Source organism: Plodia interpunctella, chromosome 2, assembly GCF_027563975.2.
Source record: "Plodia interpunctella isolate USDA-ARS_2022_Savannah chromosome 2, ilPloInte3.2, whole genome shotgun sequence".
Lineage (NCBI taxonomy): Eukaryota > Metazoa > Arthropoda > Insecta > Lepidoptera > Pyralidae > Plodia > Plodia interpunctella.
Window position 1 is genome coordinate 875,845 of NC_071295.1, and position 20,545 is coordinate 896,389.

Consider the following 20,545-nt stretch of genomic DNA (forward strand, 5'->3'; position numbering starts at 1 on the left):
CTCTGATTAGGCTTGGAGTAGTCGTAAATCTTTGTTTTGTCCCTCTCTCTCTCTCTCTTTTCAGCATTTGACATTGAAAGAACGAGACAATTCAAAGAATAACTATTCCGAGACTAAACAGAGAATAAGATTTTTATTAATAAGGGGGTTAGCGTTTAAAAATTTACTCCGAATGTATAAACAACGAAGTAGGAAAAATGCTGAATGCGTTAATTCAATTTGTTACGTCACGTGCATAATGACAAAAAGAAGAATTTATTACTGCCTTTTTAGCAATTTTTTTTACACATTATTACTGTCTCTGGCCATCCACGATGGACTGGATAAGTGTCGCCGCTCGATATTTAACTATCCATTGTGTTACAATAGTAACGATAGTATTGCCCTAAAATATTAGATATGCTATCGAGAGTCTTTTGGTCATACCAGTTCGATACTATATCTCTCTTTATCAATAGTAAAATAGTTATCGATACTATCGATAGGCCTATCGATAGTATGGCCTTTATCGATTGAAACTATCGATTGTCAAACTATCTATAGTTCGGTAACACCTAATTCGGTACCTACTAATTCTATGGTAACACTACACTGAATTGACTAATACATACATGGAAGTTAAATAAAAGCCAATAAAAATACTCACAAGTAGTAAAAGAGTGATCCCACCAATCAGTATTACACAAATACGCCTTTAAATCCTCCTTAGTTCTCCCGACTATGACGGCAGGCGGCGCCACTAGCGTCCTGATCGAGAGCAGGACGCACGCCACGCCAACGATTACGCCGATGCGCCTGAGCAGGTACATGTCTGATATCTTGACCGCTTTAGCTGACCGCACTTGGAAGATTACTGATATCCTGGCCAAAAAAGATGATTTATTAATTACCTGGTTATGTTACACACAATCAGAACAAACCTTGGCTCACATAAACCGCTAGCTAGAATATGCGCTACGTATGACGAAACAAACAACAAAATTCCTGAAATTTACATTGTTCATGACAAATATCACAGCTACAACAGTAATCTCCTACAAATTGTATAAGTACACTTCATTTACTTTCAGATAAATATTCTTAGATTTGATTTTTATTACTTATAATCATTGAAAATGTTCCTTTCAATTAATTATTCTAATTCACAACTTTTAATTTTGTATAACTTCTCGTATACATAATTTTGTGATCATCTATATCTTTAACTGTTTTATCTACTACTTTTTTTCTACGACAGCGAATTGTATTGTTGGCAAATGTTGTGCTCGCTGTTAACTGGTGTTTATGTATCGAATTCAACTGCAAGTAGGTACAATTTACTTACCATAATATTATATATGTATATGTAAATACTGTCAGCGTTCCTTATATTAAACAAAATAAATAAAAATAAAATATTATAATAACGATTAACTGCGACATCTATTCATAGGCTATAAGGATAGAATCTTTTCGCAATTAGATGCAGCCAATAAATGATCATCTGTATTTTTCTCATCTCACTGCATGTTGCGGTTGCGTTCGGGCTTGAGACGCCGAAAAGCCCCCGGGCTTCTCGGCGTCTGACCTCGATCAATGTAAAAAAAATACCTTAAAATGTTGAACATTTGGTTGTAATTTTACAATCTGCTTGATGTCAACGCTCGTTGGCAACTATAGTTGATTAGGCTATGTGTCCTTTAGTCGCCTTGTACGATATCGACGGCAGGATATATAGTCTATTCTAGGGCGGAACCACATGCCAGAAATGACAAAGAATCATTGTATCACAACTCTAACGCAATGTGATTGATTGGCTGCGTGTTAAAGTCAACGAATCATATTGTAGAGTTATAAAAACATATTCGATATTTAAACGTGAATTCGATATTTAAAGTGAAAAACAACATACTGTTTTCGTACAAAATACAGGTTTAAATGTAGTTTCAATTCGCCTAATAAAATAATGACATACTTTTGGTATAACTATTCGAAAACTCACTGAACTAAAAAGAGAAACATTGCACTCCCGTTAGGAAAGAGAGACATCAAAAAATCATTTGACTCAAACCGTAAATTTTAATACTAGCATTTCAAATGGGAAATGAAAAGGTATCACAGTAATAAGACTCCTATGAATATTTCGACATAACTAGAGACTCGACTCAACGAATGAAGACATAAATTTTTAAACTGTCACTTTAGATAGAACGAACAAATCAATTTTATGTTCTATCTCTTAAATATTTATTTTTCTCAATTAAATTATAATGTTTTCCGGCTTTTTCCGCAGCCGCCAAGCGTCGGAGCCCAGGTTTCGGTAAATCTTAATTAATTATGGCCGTCCAAATAAAAAGGGACCTTATGGCAGCTGGCAGTTAGGTCTTTGTTGCCGTTGTTCGAATACAAAACAACGGAAATAATGCCGTAAGTGCCGGGCGCCATAAGGTCCCTTTTGATTTGGACGGCCACAATTTTGTTTTATTTGCGGAAATAAACGAATTTCTGTAACCGTTGTTTGTATCGCGTCGCATACTTCATCTCAAAGACGCATTAATTTGGTACCGAAGTTCTATTGTATTAAATAACACGAAATTTAAATTAAATAATCTTTATTTAACTTAAGATGATAATACAATAATAATTTGTGGTATAATAAAGTATTTTATACCTATAATATTATAGGTACATAATTTATTAACGTCAAAATTTATTTAAAACTAAGCCTACCGCCGACTTCCGAAGCGCAGGTGAAAAAGACAAACTTCACCGCAACTTTCTCATGGATGTCAATTTTCATTTACAAATGTCCGTATTTTAAATGCTTAAATTTACAGTTACTATATTTTTTCTTATACAAATTCTCTGAATTGAGTCCCGAATTCGTCTTAAACTCGATGTGTTGATTTAGGTTTATTAGTTATTACTCAATCGCTTACTTAGGCCTGATAGTAATGTAAATTGAAGGTTCAACACGACCCGAACGTTTAAAAGTAATTACAATATTTATATAGAGAAATAGTACTACTGAGAAACACATGGCAAAAGGTTTCGAATCAATAGCGAATTTAAAAGTTAATTTAAATAGAAGATTAAAATATAACGTCTGTTTCTCTCTTCTATCGTAGTGTCTCACTCTCATCTGAGCGTTTTCCCGTTTCTTCCTCAGCACTTTATATCCTCAATTAGATGCGAGGCGACTGAGGAACACATAGCATTGATATCTGATAGTCAACAAAAGCATTGTCAAAGAGGTTGACGTTAGCAGGTGACTGGTTAAACAACCATCTCACGACAGAATCTTTAAAATTTAATAGTATATTTTAGACTGACTGTGAGTTGGCTTCACCGCGTCACAGTCCGAATGCAACTACGAACATATGTAGATAGGAAAAAGATCATCAAAAAGTCTTCCCATTCCTCATTAAAACTGACTATAAGATAAAACGATAAAGTTAAAACGATAGGTATTGATGAGGTATTAATCTGACAGCTAATAAAACGATAATCGTTGCAGTAATTTGTATCAAGTAATTTATTGGAGTTAAAACTTTTTAATAAATCTTATTTTATTAAAAAAGTCACGACAATAGACAGTTGAAGTGGTGCGGTGGTCCAATGGTTAAGGCACCCGTCTGTGATCGAAGGGTCCTAGGTTCGATTGTTTGAATTGATTTCGCACCAGTATTACCAATAACACACTTCATAAGAAATAATGTGAGATTCCGTTTTATATCATAAAAATACCTGAGCGTTACCTTTCACCATATAGGCTACCCCTTCATAATAAGGTAAATCATACTTTATGCTAACATTATCTCGTTCTATCAATGCCAAATTTTGCAAAGTGCGATAGTGACAGTACAAGATTTTATCATTTTTATGAAATACAGGGATAGAAGATAGACTAAATATTAGTCCAGACATTACTAGAGAAACATTATCAAGAAAATGATTACACTCAACGGAGCCCACCTTTTTTACATTTCTCGCCTCCCTTGGGCAAATATTGGTAAACGAAAATGTAGGGATTCTCATAATTTTTCCATCAGAATCAACCATGGCACAGATATTGGGTCCCTCTCGAGGGATCCCAGTTAAAAAGATAACATCTTTCATCTGTCCGTCAATAAGTCTATTGGAAATTTCTTTTTTATTCGAAATCGTTTGTTAGTTGGTAAGAAATAGAACTTGGCTGAATATAACTGAATAGAACTTGGAAGAAATTGAACTATGTTGGCTTGCTTGTTGTTTGACATAAAGTCATATTTTTCTACTTTTATCTATATATATATATATATATATATATAATAATACTGAAAATATATATATACATATTATGATTGTGATTTTTTCCTTTCATCAGCACTCGATCACAATCATAATATGTTTCAGTATACCTTTTGACCATGTACTTCATTGTGTACTTACATTGTTATATTACTGATAAAAAATTATACATCAATTTATATTTATGAATAATTTTCCTCCCCTTCTTCTTTCCTCTCCTTTTATTATGCAATAGGGACCAACACTGTTTGAATGAGTTTCTTTCGGCATTTCTTCTCAGCAGTGGTCCGAAATGCTAGTAGTTTGTAGCTTTGGTAAATATCATTTAAATTAGTGTATGACGTGAAAGAGTGCATGTGAAGGCCTAATTTCTGAGTAAATGATTTGATTTTGATTTTGGATTTTAAACTATACATGTAGATTCTACAAAGGATTTTTACTTTTCTAAAAAGTCTGTATTTTCAAGCCGTATAATCTTGAGCACAAATACAGAAATCTTATTAACGCTAAGAAATGAGGAACCGTCTAATATTTGTCCAACGGAATGAGGCTCGGAATAAAATCCGGAAGATATACACTGACAGACAGTTATACTAACTTGTAATTGTTTGTAGATTGTAAAAAAAAAACGTAAATATCATTAAAGCTGAAGCAAAATCAAATAACTTTCTATTAATAACGACTACTATTGTTAAATCTATGGTTAAATTCAAACTCAAATTCAAAATTATTTATTCAATTTGGAAGGAGGATGATATACATCACTTATTAACGTCAAAAACATTACTTAAACTAAGTCTACTGCCGGCTTCCAAAGCGCAGGTGAAAAAGAAGCGGCGCAACAAACTTCACCGCAGCCTTTTCTCCAAGGACGTCAATTAACAAATATAGGTCTTATACATATATTAAAAATTAGGAGGACGAATTTACATCATTATTAAAAATGTCAAAATTTGAATGAAAAAATAAAATAAAAGTTGTATTTCCAATAAAATTATTGAAAATTGTCACACAAAAAATAAAAGCTAAATGTACAACGTACGTAATAATGTCATAAATCAATTACATATGTTATGAGGATACTGCACCATGCTTGGGCCAAACATTATTGTCGTAGACATAATCGTCAGACTTGTAATATGCCTTTTTACAAATAGATTTGTCTTCAAACATACACCTCTACCACGATATAAAATGGAATCTTTCATAACTACCTTCGTGGCCATCATGCCGGACTGCAACACTGGAGGTCTCGGGTTCGAACTCCGGCCAGGTCAACATGGAAAATGATCTTTTTCATATCGACTTGTGTCTTGGATGTTTATCTATATATTTATATATTAAATATAGTATCGTTGAGCATGTATCCCATAATACAAGTTTCGAACTTACTTTGGGGCTAACTCAATCTGTGTGATTCGTCCCTATATATTTATTGAACTCTTAACATTTTCGAGCCGTTGTTGGTCTGATTTTGATGAAATTTAAAAGGTATATAGGATCTGTCAATAGAATTTTTAAGAATTTTTAATTTCATAATCGGTTAAATGGTTTTTGAAATATTCATATTTTGTATTCGCGAGGTTTACTTTTAACTAGTTAATTATCAATCCAAAAAAATAGGGTCTCACCGCCAAGTCTTCAGCATGAGCGCTCCGTATGTGAGGCAGAAGCCGACCTCCCTCAGCCAGACTCTGGCTGTGCAAGTGAACACTGTCGGTCTGCCGTACATCACGAGGGTCGTGCAGTAGATCAGTAATGCTCCGAGGACAATGACCCTCAGCAGCGCCGGGCTGGCTGCTCGCACCACCTTGAAAAAGAAACGGCTTGCACTCCGGGTGTGCCGGTAGAAGTAGAAACTTGAATATCAACGTTGTGTATATTATGATACGATACATTATTGATGTATAACAAATTTTCGATCAGGTCACGAGTTTAAAATTGTTTACCCATCACAAAAAGTGCACAAAGACGCTTAAGAAGATTCACTTCAAAAAAATTAATGTAAAACTATACTAATTTATATCCTTACATATTATAAAAGAAAGTGTCTGTCGCATTTGACTGTATGAGCTCGAGAAACTCAAAATGTACTAGATACAATTTTATATGGTTTTCATTAATAGATAATGTGATTCCTGTCCCGAGGAAGGTTTATATGCGTAATTTATATTGGGCGAAGCCGGGACGGGCCGCTGATATACAGTAACAGACTTGACTGATTTTGGTGAAATATGGCACGAGAATAGACTAACATAGGCGGTGAAAGTAGCTAATGATAGTTAATATTTTTAAATATCAAAATAATGATTTAGTTAGTGAAACGTTAAAATAAAATAAGAAAAATGTACCATATGTATATTTATAAAATGATTAATCGACCTGAAATCCGTTTTATACAAACTTTCATTCATTAAAGTCCGACTATTAATGAAAAGCTTTATATTTTGTTAAAATAAGTGTTTAAATTTATTTCAGCGTAATCCTCTTACAGATATACATATTCATTATACATTTATCAATAAAAACTTTCATTTTTATGTTTTCAATAAAATACGCGTCGAAAAATATCCTGGCAATATATGGCGTCGCATTGCAACGATTGGCCACGTTGTCGTTGTAATCGACTATAGCACCGATGATGGTACATCAGAATCTTTCACAATGCAGACTGTAGAGATATATCTCTCTCTCATCTCCGCATGTTTCCGGTTGCGTTCGGGTTTGTGACGCCTAGAAGCCAGCGTAAAAAAACGACCATAAAATTATGATGATTCAGCTGTGATTATACTACCGAACGTCGACCCTCCTTGGGAATGCTGTTGTTGCTTCTCAGTTGCCTAGGCTGTGTCCCTCAGTCGCCTCGTACGACATCCACGGGAGGATATTGAGTGGTCCTAGGGCGGAACCACACGAAAGATACATAAAGGAGAATAATTATAAAATCAATACTAACCCTCACATGTCCATATTTAATGGTAAAGTAGATAATAAAAGGTAGGCAGGAGATGACCAAACAAGCTAACGCGAAGATGGTCGTCCGCACAACCCAATTCAGTGCAGCAACACATGGCGACCCGTCCACACACGCCTCGCAGCCTTCTGCGCAGGGCAGGCATTCGTACACGTTGGTGTTGGAGTACAGGCTTTTTTGTTGCTGTAGTAGTAATTATTCATGTTTTAGTAAATATGTTTACTGGAGCTATTTATTTGGAACTAGCTGCGCCCCGGGGCTTCGCTCCCGTGGGAATTTCGGGATAAAGAGTATCCTAAATGTTATTCCAGGTTATTTTCTACCCGTGTACCAGATTTCATAATAATCGCTCCAGTAGATAATGCGTGAAGAGCTAACAAACAAAGTTGAATTTCACATGAACAATATTAAGTTGGGATTTATCGAGTAGGTATTCTATAACGTTGGAGTGGGTAGTTTGTCTCATCATTTTCATTCCATTGAAGAATAACTTATTATGATGTACTATTAAAATAATTTATATTTGAATAGTACATCATAATATCATTTTGAAGCACACGTAATGATCGAAAAAAGGAGGTACTATTTTAAAATGGCCAAACTCATTTCGGCATCGCGTGCCTCATGCTTCGGTATAACAAGCGGTAAAAGTTGATTTCGGATAAACTTTTACTATTAGACTGTCTTTCCTGTGGAATAAGGTAATAGCAGAATAATACAGATTTTTATTTATTGCGAACATAAAGTCTAGCTAGACTGCCTGAACCGCAGGAATAATCGAACAGATGTATACAACAAAAATTCTTAAACCAGCATTGTAAAGGATGAAGGCGTTTGATATAAATAAATAAAATTATATACGAACAAATTACACAGATTGAGCTAACCATATTAAGTAAGTTCGAAACTTGTGTTATGGGATACTAACTCAACGATACTATATTTTATGTATAGTGTCGTTTTAATTTATAATTTTTTTATTTCTTGTCATGCTACGCGCCTTGGGTCTGTTCACACTTGTCCTACATCCTTACTTTATACTACTACTGCTCAGTAGAACTAATAGGAACAGACCTGTAAGAGGCAATGAAAGTGCTAAGTGGGTACTTTACACTTTCGCGGACGTTCGACAAGACACAAAGAAGTTTAAAGTAACTGGTATAGCAGTAGTGCATCCGCGATAGTAGCCAAGACACCTTGGATCCACTGCATAATTTTTAATTTGTTGTATGTTCATATTCATATTTATGTAACAGCTATGTATATATATTAATGTTCTGCCACAATGGAGGTCCCGGGTTCGATCAGTTAATATGAAAAATGGTCTTTTTAAGATTAACCTGGATCTTGGATGTTTATCTAATGGCGAGTTACTAAGTATCCCATAACACATGTCTCGAACTTACTTTGGGGCTAGCTCAATCTGTATGATTTGTCCCTTTATATATATATATATATATATATATATATAATTAATGAGATGTAATATATATATATATATCGAAAAAAATTACATTTCCTAATGGATAGCTGCAAGAATATGATTTTAGCATTAAAATAAAATATTTTCTATAAATATGTTTTAACTTGCAACATTAAAATTTAAACAAGTAAATAAAAAAATAAAAAAATCAGTACCAGTAGATGTTTCTCATATTCCTCTTCAATATCACTTCCGTTGTAATATCGCAGCTCGGCTGTGGTGTTTGGAAAGAAGAAACCTCGCCGGCAGACGCATCTGTAGGACCCGCGGCGAAACCCCAGACCGGGGATTGGGACACACTGAAACAAAAATCAATACATATAATAAAACCGTAAAAAAAATCCTGTGCATTGAATAAAATCACATAAAAATAAAATTAGGCGATGGAGTCATAGCAACAGAGTAAGAATTTGAAAAAAAAGTCTGTCTCTATGTCTGTCTGTTTGTACACGCTAATCTTCGGAACTACTGGACGGATTTGAATGAAACTTTTCTTGTTATATAGCTATTAAGCCTGGGAAAAATATAGGGTATAAATGATTTTGAAAACTCCTGATGGAGAACAATTATAGTACAGCTAAACTATAGGAAATAATGAATTGACGCCTTAACAATAGTTATTCAGCCTTATGAGCATTTTCTGTTGAGATATAAAATTCTAAGATCTGAAACACCTGATGTAGACCCATGATGGTATAACTGAACTATAGGAAATATTGAAGTCACGCCCTAACAAAAGTTGCTCAGTCTGATGAGCATTTTCTGTTGAGGTATAAAAATTGAAGATCTTAAACACCTGATGTAGACTCATGAAGGTACAGCTAAACTAAAGGAAACACCTGAAGAAGAGTCATTATAGTTCAGCTAAACTATAGAAAATATACTTTTTCATTCTGATCAGCATCGTTATATTGTTACATTTGTATATACAATTAAATTTCTCTAATGATTTTGACTCCTTACCAAAAATTATTCGGCCACTCGAACGAAGTTGCGGGCAACAGCTAGTCTATAATATAGTTCGTGCAACACAATACTTGTACGTTCTTACTTAGTTTTTTTTTTTCTTTGAACTTGTCTGTGTGCACTGCCGCGTGTCTAGACACTAACACTATTGCAGTCGCTCTAAAAGAGCTGCAACGCTACAAACTACTGGGGGAACTTTTAAAAAATCGCCTAACTTTCAACACTCCTGTGGTTTACTAATGTTGCGCTTTTTTAAAGGGAATAAAAATCGCACGCTGCATTTGAAAAGTTAGACGGTTTGTTATGTTTTTCTTTTTGCTTACCAACTTTTTACTTGTTAGCTTGTATTCAATACTTTTTTAAGGCAAATAAAAGTTGTATTCCTTAAAGGTTTCGACGAAATTTGGTATATGAGCAGACAATTTTTAAGTTTGGTGACGATTTAAACTCTGATTTTTTGTTTTTCCGTAAAAGAAATTTTAAATTCTATTCGGAACAACATAATATTAGTCATCTACCAAGACGCGCAATGATTAAAAAGTTAAGAATATTGCTTTGCTAATAAAAGTTGCTGCCATTAACGCTCTCTTACTCCGCCATTTGTCGAGTGTGCACTTTGTGGATACTACTTTGATTTGAGTAATACAAATATAGTGTTGATTGAAATCGAATCACTTATTTTATTAGTACTGGCAGCTTACCAGCCCCCAACCTATATCAACAGTCCACTTGGGAAAATAAATCAATTACTAGACGTGCGTCCTACAAACTCCACGCTAACTGGATTATAAATAAGCACCTTTAGTGACATTTGAAATTCACGTTTACTCACCCAATGAAATCTACAAATCAATAAACAATATAACAAATACGTGGCGAGACTAAAAATGTGTTTATTTTTCCGATGAAAAATGTGAAGATTATGAGGTTATGTGGTTGTGTATGAATCGGAAAATTCTCCGATCTCAGGGTTTCCTCCGATGCTTGATCCGGACTTATTTATTATTGAACAGGACACAAAGAAACTGCCAATAATCCTCTGACGGCCATTTGCAAGTACAAACAGGAATAGGCGTAGCGTAGCTAGGTAACTATAGGCACTGGTGAAAAAAAACATTTGGGCCCCCACCTGAATTAAGCTATTATTTTTATGTAGCCTGTAATTGTTGCACCTCACTGCTAGGGTATAGATCACCGTTTTTCTTTCAGTAGTCTCTCTCTTTCTAATCTGAACATTTTCCCGATGTCTTTTCATCATGAAGGATTTATCGAGTTGTTCATGTCGGTGAAGTCAAGGATGATATACATGGCTATGGTCTGACAACTGGAGATGCCGACGACCGTACGAAATGGAAACGCCAAAAAGCGCCAGAAAGCGGTCCCTGGGCCGACACTCAACGGCTGAAGAAGATACCAGAAAAATACTCACATGAGAATGAGTACTTGTAGGTGGAGCACCTGTCGTTATAACTATCTTCTACCATCGTATTTACTTCCACATGACACGAGACTTTCCTTTTCTTTCACCTAAACCATTATTGCAGTGGTTTTCCATTCTCTCTCGAAGCTTCGACGTTTCCTTCAAAAAATTATCGTGTCGAAAAAAGGTTACATTGTAATGGCCCCCGAGTTCGTGTACCGCGGAGCATGGCACTATCCTATCCCTAGATAGTTACACCCTTGAACAGGAATAACGGATCCAATATTGGGACTGGCGATAAAATTTGATTTCTGTATATGCGATTTGGGATGTTTTGCGGAATTGATTTAGTTATTTACTTCTTTGTGTTATGTAACCTTTTACTTAAATAAGTTGTGGTCATGTTAAGCTCTATATTAATTAGGTAAATGTCTTGACGAAAAAGAGGTCGCCCCCAGATCGTCGGGTCGATCATGATGCGGTTGATTGGAAATGACGATGTTGACTGTCAAAATTAAATAATTAAGTGAAAAAATACATATTCTAATAGATTACAAGAATAGTGTACCTGGTTAATTTAAATCTAAATTAAAGTCGGTTAACACACATAGGAGTTTTCTTGTACAATTTATGATCCCTAAGAATTTGCTCCATATCTATACATACATATAATAAAACTATAAGTACACGTTGTCCGTATATGTACATAGGAGATTTACTACATATATTGAATACGATTTTTACTAATGTAAAGCGCTTGGTATAGATTTCATCGCGATGCATTGCTTAGAATCCGAGTTGTTGACTACTAGCTTTTGCCCGCGGCTTCGTCCGCGTGAATTTCATAGCAAAATCTCAATAATTTTTTTATCGCGTACTCTGTAAGACTGGTAAACATATATGATTCAAATTCGCATTTTTTACAAAGTACATGGTCAAAAGGTATACTGAAACATATTATGATTGTGATCAAGTGCTGATGAAAGGAAAATATATATACCTACTTATATATTTGTAATTAACTAATAGAGAAATATAAATATACCTAATATAATAATAATAATAAAAGAAAATATATATACCTACTTATATATCTTATATATGTATAATTAACCAAACAAAAAAAAAAACTTTTAATAAAAGATCGAGCTGGCCAGTTCCCCCCGGCAGCACCCGTTCACGAGTTGACGCGTGAGTCAGCTATCGCGAAGCTCAACCACAATAGAGGGAACCTTCCTACCCGATCCACGACGGCGCCACCGGTTTGACCATTTGAGTGTGCATGACATACTCGATCTCCATAATCTAACATAATAGATACCTATGTTACTTTCAGACACTTGAAGATCACAAATCACGTATATGTTTTACAAGTAAATGTCAAAATATATGTAATAAACATGTCAAGAAAATATATAAATAATAATAAAAAAGTAAGATCAAGTGTGAGAGGTGGAAGTTTTAGAAATGATAAAAAACCTTGGTTTTTTATCATTTAAAATTTATAACAAAATTCCACAAGTTCAGAAAACAAAACAAGATCAGAATTTAAATTTATTTAAAAAGCACCTTAGGTCCTTGCTGATTGATAAATGTTAATATAATTTGAACGATTTTTTTAATAATAGATTTAGATAAAAATTTAGGTAATTTAGTTACTTTTATTTATTCGATTTTGTTTTGTGGGATGATAGCATGCTCTCCATTTAAATTTGCATACCCGTGGACGGTGAAACGTGTAGAATTAAGTTTTTCTTTTAACACTGTAAAAATGTAAATTCTTGTTTTTGCAAATAAATAATCTTTGTCTTTATCTTTTGTCTTTGCCTTTCCCAACACTTTCAGGTGTTCCCAGTTGGAGGACTCCCGAGTTCCCGGTAAATCCCATCGATTTGCGAATAAAGTGCCCGAAATATTCCGCCCGGATCATCCTTCTATTTAACGGCCCTTTAACCATAATAGGTGGGGGTTGTGGAATTAGAACAATGTGATGGAACAATCTAGTTTTCTCTTAGAAGTTCAATAGCGATAAAACCCTGTAAAGTTTTACCCGTGTAAAGTAAAATTATAAAATCCATGTGTTCAGTAATCTACAATATTTCATAATTGACGTAGCCGTGACTTTGACATGGGAAAAAGAAACACAAAGTACGTCAAATCGACAATCGGCGCGCGGGATAAAGTTTACGTGAAAATTGGCTGATGTAACCGAACCTAAGTATAAGTAATTTATTTCAACCATCGATGTCTTAAAAACGAAGCGCAATAATCTAGTAATGTTTAGTATTGCAAGATTTTTTCTTTCTATCCTTGACTTTTCTACAAAAACCTAATGTGCTATTTACAACAAAATCCAATCACATTTTGTACAGAACTATGTTGAAGGCTGAATATTAACCACGATTGTCTGATTTTATTGTCCGGGCGCGGAGCTCAATAAATAGTTTATAATAGGGGCGACAGGATATCGTTGTTTACGTTTGGGGAATTTCCCTATCACCATTTTTTTTATTTCGTTGGCTGTAAGTATTGGCAAGGAAAGGGTTGTTGTCACACGAGCATAAACCCTTTATGCTCGTGTAACAAATGACAACTGATTGTAAAGTTATGAAGTAAATATTTAAGTGTACTAGGGCAAATAAGTTTGGAGTTGACGATTAACAGATTAATCTCTGTGGCGTAAAGAGATTGATGTTTATAGTATGGCGTGTGGAATAGAACCACTCCATATTAGCCCATATCCTTCCCTCCATGGATATTATACATGGCGACTGAGGGACACGTAGCAATAGCAGATGACACCTATCAGCTGCCTATAACGGCATTCCTAAAGAGGGTTCACGTTACTTCGCCTGTGCGTTTATTGTTAGATGCATTCTTTATTCAATTATCTCAATAATCTTTCAGATTTTCCCGAAAATTTGACTGGTAGATAATGGTTTTAGCACAGATTGAGCTAGCCCCAAAGTAAGTTCGAGACTTGTGTTATGGGATACTATATTTTATAACGAATACATATAGTAGATAAACATCCAAGACACGGGACAATCAGAAAAAGATCATTTTCCATCATGACCCGACCGGGGATCGAACCCGGGACCTCTCGATCCCGGGACCTCTCGCTGGCTGGAGGCAACATTGTCAAAAATTGGGTAAATAAAGCCGGAATAAATTAATACCTACTATAATTTATACTAAATTTCAGCGCAAGAGGAAAACTTAATCCAATGAAATCCTGCAAGACAACGTGTCACAAATCCCCATGAAGAATACCAATTCATCTCGGCTAATCCTCGAGAGCGGTGACACAGCCGTATGTTACCGAGACAATGCCGTCTCAAGACTGTGTAGTCTTATTATAGCTGTATAGTAGTCATATAAGAAGTTCGAAGTCGAAACGTGAGAGTGTTTATATACTACTTTACGGTTTTATAAGAATTTAAATTAAAATCATTTGACCTTCACAGGCGCATTTTCACGTCAATTTTTATATTGCATTTTACAATTTAAGTAATTTCTCACAAGCTACAAACTACTGGCATTTCGGAAGGACCACTGCTGAGAAGAAATGCCGAAAGAAACTCATTTGAACAGTGTCGGTCCCTATCATGCCAGAAGGGCTTACCATGATTATTTCTTATAATATATCAAAGTACATACACGTACGTACGTACATCATTGTGATCCGAATACTAATAATAAATATGTATGTATATTATTATTTATCCGTACGCCTACGATGACCTTAAGCCTAATGTTCATCACGCCAGACTTCTTGTTGTCGAGTCGGAATGACTATCCAATCGGTGTTCGAAGGAAGTGGCCACGTTGATCTGTCTCTTCGTCTGTTTAAATTCTCCATAGTATCCTCTGTTGGGACGGACTGGTATATTGGAGTTCTCGGGTTAAATTCCCAGTCAAGTCAAGAGTGAAAATTTATAACTAGCCGCGCCCCGGGGCTTCGCACCCGTTTGAATTTCGGTATAAAAAGCGTGTGCCAAATTTCATAACAATCCGTCCAATAGATTTTGCGTGATAAAGTGACACACATACATATATACATACTCACAAACTTTCTCATTTATAATATTAGTAAGAACAAGGCAATGATAGCGCGATATCTCCTGTGTTTATTAATGCGCATTCATTTTTTAAGCTTCAAATGAAACAATTAATCCAGTCTTTGTCCCGAGGGATCTTATTATTGCAATATTTCCTTATTAGGGTTGTTTAAAAATAAGTAAAAACGAGAATTACGGTTCCCTCATCCTCCCAGGCTCATCCTAATTTAATTTCACAAAGACCATTATAAGGATCTTGAAAAATATATTTTATTGTCACAGCTACTTTAAAATTAATTACGCCTTACGCCTTACTAATTAAATTGCCTAGAAACAATAAATAGGTATGTATATCGTGTGTTTTAGTTTATTTCATAGTTATTATCGCATGGTATAATGCGCTGAATTACTTGTAAAAAATTGGTTAATAAATTTTCTGTAGAAAAGTGAAAATTGCTTCAAAATTAATTACGTAGTTTATAAGGACAAAACTTAGAAAAAGATAGACTGGCGCCTTTTTTAATGATAGGTATATTGTCGTGGAACACTTGATATGAACATTTTTTATCTCACTCACACCTTTATCCAAGAAACATCTTATTACACAGTTGTTTTTGTAAGCATTATATCTAGCATTTAATTTATGATATTGTGAAACGATTTATCGACTTATTAAGATTATTCCACGACTTCATACTAGAGTAGTAATAAGGTTAATAAAAATTAAGGGACTACTTTTTGCCGCATAAATTATTCTGTCCTATTGTTCTTTGGCATAATAGGTCTAAGACATAATTGATTTTTGGCATACGGGTAAATGTGGCATAATTCATTTTTAGGTTGGTTAGGTTAGATAAGTTATAGTTCAAATTTTTATGTGTAAACCATTACATGTAAGAACGTCATGCTTAAAAATCATTATGCCATAGATACCATGTTAAAGAACCTACGACATAAAATTGTATGCCTAAAAATAGGCAATCAAAAATTAACGGTATGACTCTCTCTGTTTCTCAACTTTCTGGGTATCTGTAAAGATCTCTATTACTTTGTAAATAAAGCGTTTCCACTTGTGACAGTAGTTCATTTAATAGCGAAGAAATGAAACTAAACTAAAAGCTAATAATATATATATTTCTTCACATCCCTTTAAATATTCCTTGTCTAACAACAATTGGCAACAGTAAATGTTACAACATAGCAACATAATACACTATCGCATGATAAATGAGAGTAGATACAAGCTATATGACATATATAAGTCGTTAATATGTGAACTTATTCCATGTGACTACTATATTATACTATTATTGTATACTTTTTATGACGACCTCGGTGGCGCAGTGGTAAAGTGCTTGCCTCTGAACCGAGAGGTCCCGGGGTCGAACCCCGGTCGGGCCATGATGGAAAATGATATTTTTCTGATTGGCCCGGGTCTTGGTAGTATCCCATAACACAAGTCTCGAACTTACTTTGGGGCTAGCTCAATCTGTGTGATTTGTTATATTTATTTATTTATTTATGTGGTACACAAAGAGAAACTTTGTTGGTATCTCGATATCTGTTTCTTAAGTGCATCTGTCACTTAAGTGACTTTTTGCGGGGCAAGTACAGCATGTATGTCCCCCACTTCTTCCTGTTTGATATCAATTCCTTTTAGACGTATCCTGCCTAGCATTATCCATCTCTTTTCGGCGTTCTCCTACTTTTTGCCGTTAAATTAAAAATTTACAATATAATATTAACAAAACAAAGCTTACTCCAATGCAATAATGCAAAATAAAATTATTTAAATAGGATCATTTCACATATATCTAGTTAAATAAAATAACAAACCCAGGCCGGCATATCTATAAACCTTCGGGAATAAACTGTCTAAACAAATGAGAAAACTGCATCAAAATCCAATGCGTGGTTTAAAAGAAACTGTCAGACGTTTCGAACGACTTTGTTTTATACTTTATAGTGATTAATATCTCACAGTAATATCTGTACTCCAGAATAAATCCGTCAACAACATATATTATCCTATAGGAATCTATCTTCTTCATAGTCATATTCCTCATGGCTGAGGGTCGTGGATATTACGTGGAATGAAACCACAACAACTTTCTTGGCATTATTAAAGTAGTTTGCCATTACATTCTCCATTTCACACACAAGTTAACAAGAATCAATCAGCAGGTTTCCTCACAATGTTTTCCTTCACCGGAAGCAAGTGGTGGTCGATGAAAACTAACTATACATGAGTCAGATTGGTATAAAAACTCATGTGGCACGAGTAGGATTCGAACCTGGGACCTTTCGATCCACAGGCGGGCGTCTTAACCATTACACCACCACCGCTTCTATATAATGAACAAATATTATCTCACAACAAAACCACACATCCTATTCCTTATTTCTCGTGTAACATTGAATTGAGCATACTATATTAGACATATAGCGTAACGTCTACAAAAACAAGCCTACGAATAACAGAGACAACATTTTGGTAATTTTACGAGGACCAATAATAAGACGCATTTCGCAATAAATACGTTTCACTTTGAGACCATATTTGAGTATATTGACGCTTAGTGCGATTTGTTTCTAGGTATATGAACCAAGTATGTTAGCTGTGATATAAATCATATCATAATAATTCTAATAAAACTCAAAACATTTATAATTTACTATAGTTTTCCTCGACTAACCTCTGCATAATAGAGAAACTTCTCAATAACTATTACACACCAACAGACACGTTACAATTCAGTTGACGTGTTCAATAATTACTAAACGTTTGAGCGGAAATATCAATATCACTATATCAATATAACTTATATCGCAAGTTGCGTCACGATCACATCTAAATTGTAATAAAGTGCGTACGATAAGAGCCAGCTCCATTACATAAATACCCATTGAATATGTTATATAAAAGAGTGAAAAAGGAAACTGCAGCGTGTGATTGTGCCCTAGAATCTATATAGTCGTATTGTCATTACATGGAATGAAACACACAACTTCCTTGGCATTATTAACGGAGTGGTTTGTTAACCCTATGATTTGGGGCGTCTCAGCTTCGAATGTAAAAAAGAACACGCTAAGATGAGACATAGAGACTGAGATTGGGAATATTTTAAGCTCGGAGCCAAGAAATTCTTAAAGAAAAATAAATATTTTAATAATTTGTTAATGTGCTCAGTGATAAAATAATATATTTTACCTAAATTCAAACTGACTTACAAACCTAATGGTAAATGGTCTACGTACGTGGTTCCTATATTACTGTTAAGTGATTAATACAAAATATTTTATACTACTGCTGACGTTGATGCTCACTGTGGACAAACCTCTGTGGTTTTTGTCAGTGTTTTAATATTATGTACTATATATATTTGTTCTTTATCTTTTTACTATATATATGTGAAATAAAATAAAAATAAAATAAATAAAAACCTAGCCGTCTTTGGCAATCTTAATAAACTAATCTTTTGGCGCCGACTTTAACTCAAACAAATACACGATACATTTTTGTCTTTAGTTTTAACCTGCTTATTGACTACATTTCACGATTTTGAGCGTATAAAATATTCAAGTAGGTTTATGTTTCTTGGAAACTGTAGTTATTTTGAGTTTTGCTCCTTGTCATTCAGATTTAGATTTCCATAGTAGGTAGTACTTGCTTTCGAAACGTGTGCCAGGTTTCTAAATCCTTACTGCGTTTGTCTGTATGTTCGCGTTAAACTCAAAAAGTAAAAGCCTTCAGATTCAATAACATCAAACACGTAGATATAAGTATATGTATTAACGACCTCGGTGGCGCAGTGGTAAAGTGCTTGCCTCTGAACCGAGAAGTCCCGGGTTCGATCCCCGGTCGGGTCATGATGGAAAATGATCTTTTTCTGATTAGCCCGGGTCTTGGATGTTTATCTATATATGTATATGTTATAAAATATGGTATCGTTGAGTTAGTATCCCATAACTCAAGTCTCGAACTTAGTTTGGGGTTAGCTCGGTCTGTGTGATTTGTCCTAATATATAGTATATTTTCCCCCCATTCTACCCGCGTTGCTCAATATATCATCGAAACACAAGTTAGGAAACTAACAAAGAATATCGCGAAGTGTTCTTTTACTATCGAATTTCTGAGGTACACTTTATTGATAGCGAAACTGTTTGGTACTTTTTACTTTAGTATAAAAATAAGGTCATGTGATATAAGATGTTACACAACTCGTAGATATAGAACATTATAGACATTGATTATAGACATCCATACTAATATTATAAATTCGAAAGTCTGTCCATCTGTCTAAACCGCTGGACTGATTTTGATGAAATTTGGTATGTATATAGTAAAAGGCACCTGTTTACACATAGGGTAATTTTTTTTCAAAAATCAACCCCTAATTGAATGTAATGGGGGGGTGAAAGTTTGTGTTCCCATAAAGTAACAAACACACATACTGCATGCTACACACATGCTATACACTACTAGCGTGTTGTGGTGGATGGTGGTTACTCTAAGGCGGGGGACCACAAGACTTAAATTATATATTAACATCTGCTAATGAGTAAATCACGCTGCATGTCGTGAGTCATGCAAATATCCTTCCTACTAAATTATGTATGCTTACAATGTTTTAGTTTGTGGAAATACCACTGTTTTTGCTAGAACATTATTACAAGTAACCCTTTATGATATGACGGCTGGCTTTGTTTCACTACACTTTAGTGTTGATAGGATAGGAATGTTTATTTAAAGAGTATAAGTTAATCAATTTAACGTTTCCTAAATCGTTATTTGTGAATCTTTAGATTCGCGCAAACGTCACAACGCACGGGCCTCCACGCTGTCGCCGAACTCAGACACATGCCGACGCGAATGCGTGACCATTGCGTAGTCTGTACTGTGACTGATTTTATCTGATAAGCCACTTTTATGTTTATGTAACTTTAGAATAATTATACTACTATAAAACCGAGGATAGCACCTACAATATTTTGAAGTGTACATATAGTGATTCCGTTAAGATATGATTGATGATGATTTAGTCTAAATTCATTTTCATTCTTTTACTGAACCGCGGTCGAATTTACATAACGATATTATTCTAGTAAGAGTAAAAGTGTATCCCAGAGAGGTAAAAAATAAGATCCTGTAGCCGACGCAATGAAAAAACTAGGTAGACTTGAATTACGCGTTTATTGTAGACACAATTAGAAAGAATATTAAAGTTTTAGGACAGACACGTAGCAGAACAATGTTGTAGAATCGTCTCGAAGTATCGGACTACCGACTTACAAAATAAAAAAAAAAATATTCTACCGTGTTTAAGACGGTTCCACTGTTGCGCAACAGATGGCGCTACTAGTTGCAAAGA

At 34.7% G+C, this 20,545-nt stretch overlaps 1 protein-coding gene across 1 annotated transcript in view; it reads right to left on the reverse strand.

The window, feature by feature from the left end:
* The window catches only part of LOC128675963 (uncharacterized protein), a 109,941-nt gene that overhangs the window by 25,157 nt on the left and 64,239 nt on the right, over nucleotides 1-20,545 (reverse strand). Inside the window, exons 5-8 of the mRNA XM_053755823.1 lie at nucleotides 8,882-9,025; nucleotides 7,226-7,426; nucleotides 5,901-6,079; nucleotides 647-861 (exon numbers count right to left, since the gene is read on the reverse strand). Of these exons, the coding sequence (XP_053611798.1) occupies nucleotides 647-861; nucleotides 5,901-6,079; nucleotides 7,226-7,426; nucleotides 8,882-9,025 (739 nt within the window). The remainder of the gene's footprint in view (nucleotides 1-646; nucleotides 862-5,900; nucleotides 6,080-7,225; nucleotides 7,427-8,881; nucleotides 9,026-20,545) is intronic.